The sequence below is a fragment of the Neofelis nebulosa genome, chromosome 10 (assembly GCF_028018385.1).
Source record: "Neofelis nebulosa isolate mNeoNeb1 chromosome 10, mNeoNeb1.pri, whole genome shotgun sequence".
NCBI classification, from domain to species: Eukaryota; Metazoa; Chordata; class Mammalia; order Carnivora; family Felidae; genus Neofelis; species Neofelis nebulosa.
In genome coordinates, this window is record NC_080791.1 from 21,286,175 (window position 1) to 21,288,936 (window position 2,762).

General features: G+C 40.5%; 1 protein-coding gene across 1 annotated transcript; it reads right to left on the reverse strand.

Moving 5' to 3' along the window:
- Nucleotides 1–240: 240 nt before the first annotated feature.
- Nucleotides 241–1,191, reverse strand: LOC131488523 (olfactory receptor 8B3). Its single transcript, XM_058690403.1, has one exon. The coding sequence runs from the start codon at nucleotides 1,069–1,071 to the stop codon at nucleotides 241–243; it is 831 nt and encodes a 276-aa protein (XP_058546386.1). The 5' UTR covers nucleotides 1,072–1,191.
- Nucleotides 1,192–2,762: the final 1,571 nt, after the last annotated feature.

The following is a 2,762-nucleotide window of genomic DNA, read 5'->3' on the forward strand; positions in this document are numbered from 1 at the left end:
GAGCCACCCAGGCACCCCAGAAAACATATTACTTATTTATGTAAACTTGCACAAGTTGATGGAGATACAGAAGGAAAAATGAGACGAGATCAGCTATCAGAAAAATCACAAGCACGTCTATTAAACCACACAAAACACAATCTCTAGAAACAACATGTTTATGATCACATTCTCTCCTTGAAAAACACCAATAATTATAAAATAAAAAGTTGAACTTCTTTATGTTGTTGCCACTTCTAATTAGAACATGCTTCTCCTTTGGATTTTAATCAAGACTTTCCTCAGTGCAATTTTGACATCCTTATTCCTCAAACTGTAGATCAGGGGATTGAGCATGGGTCCCACATTAGTATAGAAAACTGAAGAAACTTTTCCCTGCTCCATAGACCCCGGAGAAGAATATTTAAGATACATGAATGCTGCCGAGCCAAAGAAAAGAGAAATAGCAATGATGTGAGAACTACAGGTACTGAAGGCTTTCGATCGTCCTTGAGCAGATCTGATATGAAGAATGCTAGTGAGGATAAAGACGTAAGAAATTAGGATAGTAAAACTGGGTACTGTGATATTAATTCCCACGACTATCAGAACTACTACCTCGTTGACATAGGTGCTGCTGCAAGACAGTTGGAGGAGAGGAAGAATATCACACAGGTAATGGTTGATGACATTGACACTGCAGAAGGTTAGTCTGAGCATGCACCCTGTGTGGGCAGAGGCTCCAGCAAACCCCATCATATATGCAGCAACAGTCAGCAAGGCACACACCTGATGGGACATGGTTACCTTATACAGCAACGGATTACAGATGGCCACGTAGCGATCGTAGGCCATTGAGGTCAACATATAGCATTCCGAGATGACAAAAAAGAGAAAGAAAAACAGCTGAGTCATGCAGCCAACATAGGAGATGATATTCTCCCTTGATACAAAGTTCATCAGCATCTTGGGGGTGACAGCGGAAGAGTAACAGACATCAATGAAGGACAGGTTGAAGAGGAAGTAGTACATGGGGGTATGGAGGTGAGAATTTAGACTAACAAGAGTGACCAAGCCAACGTTGCCCACCATGGTGACAATGTAGATCACCAGAAACAGGAAGAAGAGGGGTTGCTGGAGCTCTGGACGGTCTGTTAGGCCAGCAAGAAGAAATTCAGTCACTAAGGACTCATTGCTAACCAGTATTCTTCTCTTCAGAAATCTGTGAGAACAGAAGAAACTCCCATTAGAGACCCCAGCTCTCTCCTTACATGCTCTCATTTATAAGCAGAAGACTCAGAAGACTTTGCTTCACAGGGCCCGAATGGATTGCCACACACAGCCGTCAACATTAAAATCACTCTGTCTTTTGTTGCATGAGCTTCATGTGCCAAACAACTGCCCATGTCTTTACTAGAAGATACAAGGATGGAGTAGCTGAGGACTAAGCCCACCTGTTGGTGAGCTTCAGTAGGGAGGTATCCCCCTTCTCTCCCTCCCACTCATCTGATCGTTCACTTCCTAGTTCCTATGTTTCCATTATCCTACCAGATACCTCAGTTTCCCTGTGACGACAATCATGAAAGAGACGATTTCTCTCGGGCAGAGAGCATATCATAATTCTGCTTCCTAGAAGAAAGTCCCTCCCAGTCTATAATGTTTGCAGATAGCTTACTGCAAGAATCCATGAAATCAATAATGGGTAACAAGTATCGAGGGGAACTTTGGTAGCCTAAGATTTATAATTCAACATGTAGTCAGTGTTTCTACATATTCTGCTTCCCTGTTCCAGCCTAGCTGGACAGATAATGAATAAAGAAAGGTGGATGTGCTTTCCTTGGTTTTGTAGTAAGGCATGAAGCAGAAACATAACCAATTTGGATACTGATTATTTAGTTGTTAAGTTTGTGAACACATATCGAGCTCCATGCTTATAACACATAAACTCTTTTATATGTCTATTTCAATTTACAACTTAAGAAAGAGATAAATCTTTTCCTCTGATGTTGCTACATGCCAGATGTCACTTGGTCCTGCTATGGCTATCTTGCTACCACACTGAAGATGAAGCCAACAGAGGGTATGCTTAGAATAAGCAGAAAAGTATACAGAAAATATACAGAAAAGTATATAGCCAGAGCTTTATACGTTGAGTTTCTTGTTATGTATTATAAATATTTTTCCTCATTTTACAGGAACAGAGAGCATGAGAGGTAAATAGAAACCTGATTAACTCACTCTCCTTCCATGGAAATAACCATGCTGACCCTGTAAGTATGGTTCACCTCCACTGGAAGAAGAACTGGCCTTTAGGATGTCAAGGTTGAGCAGAGGTAGTCACTGAATTTTCTTCTTCCTTTACCGGCAAAAGGGTCATAGCATAGATCTCACAGTCTGAATGTTCCAGGAGTCATTCTTGGCTGTAGATCAAACTGGTCTTTATAAATTTATTAAGAAAATACGAAGGGCCACTACATACTTGAGACCTGAGCCACTGTGTCAGAGCTCAAGGCATTTGTTTAAGGCTTATATATTTTTTGGATCTGGCTAGAAATTCAGGTGTGAGTCTCCCCTAGGACCTTCCCATCTCAATAAACTCTGTAGGGAAGGAACTGGTGTCTGTGCTTATATCCTAATTGTGACAGTAAATGTTAATTTCCCATCAGAGATTATATATTCCTTATGAGAAAGGATCTTATGCTGTCCTCTCTAAAGGTTCAAATAATTCATGTCATTGAAAATTTCTCTAATTATAATTCTAGGTAACATATTAGTTTTAAGGA

Bases quoted from the DNA above. Each gene is read 5' to 3' on its own strand.
- LOC131488523 (XM_058690403.1), bottom strand. From the start codon at position 1,071: ATGGTGGGCAACGTTGGCTTGGTCACTCTTGTTAGTCTAAATTCTCAC.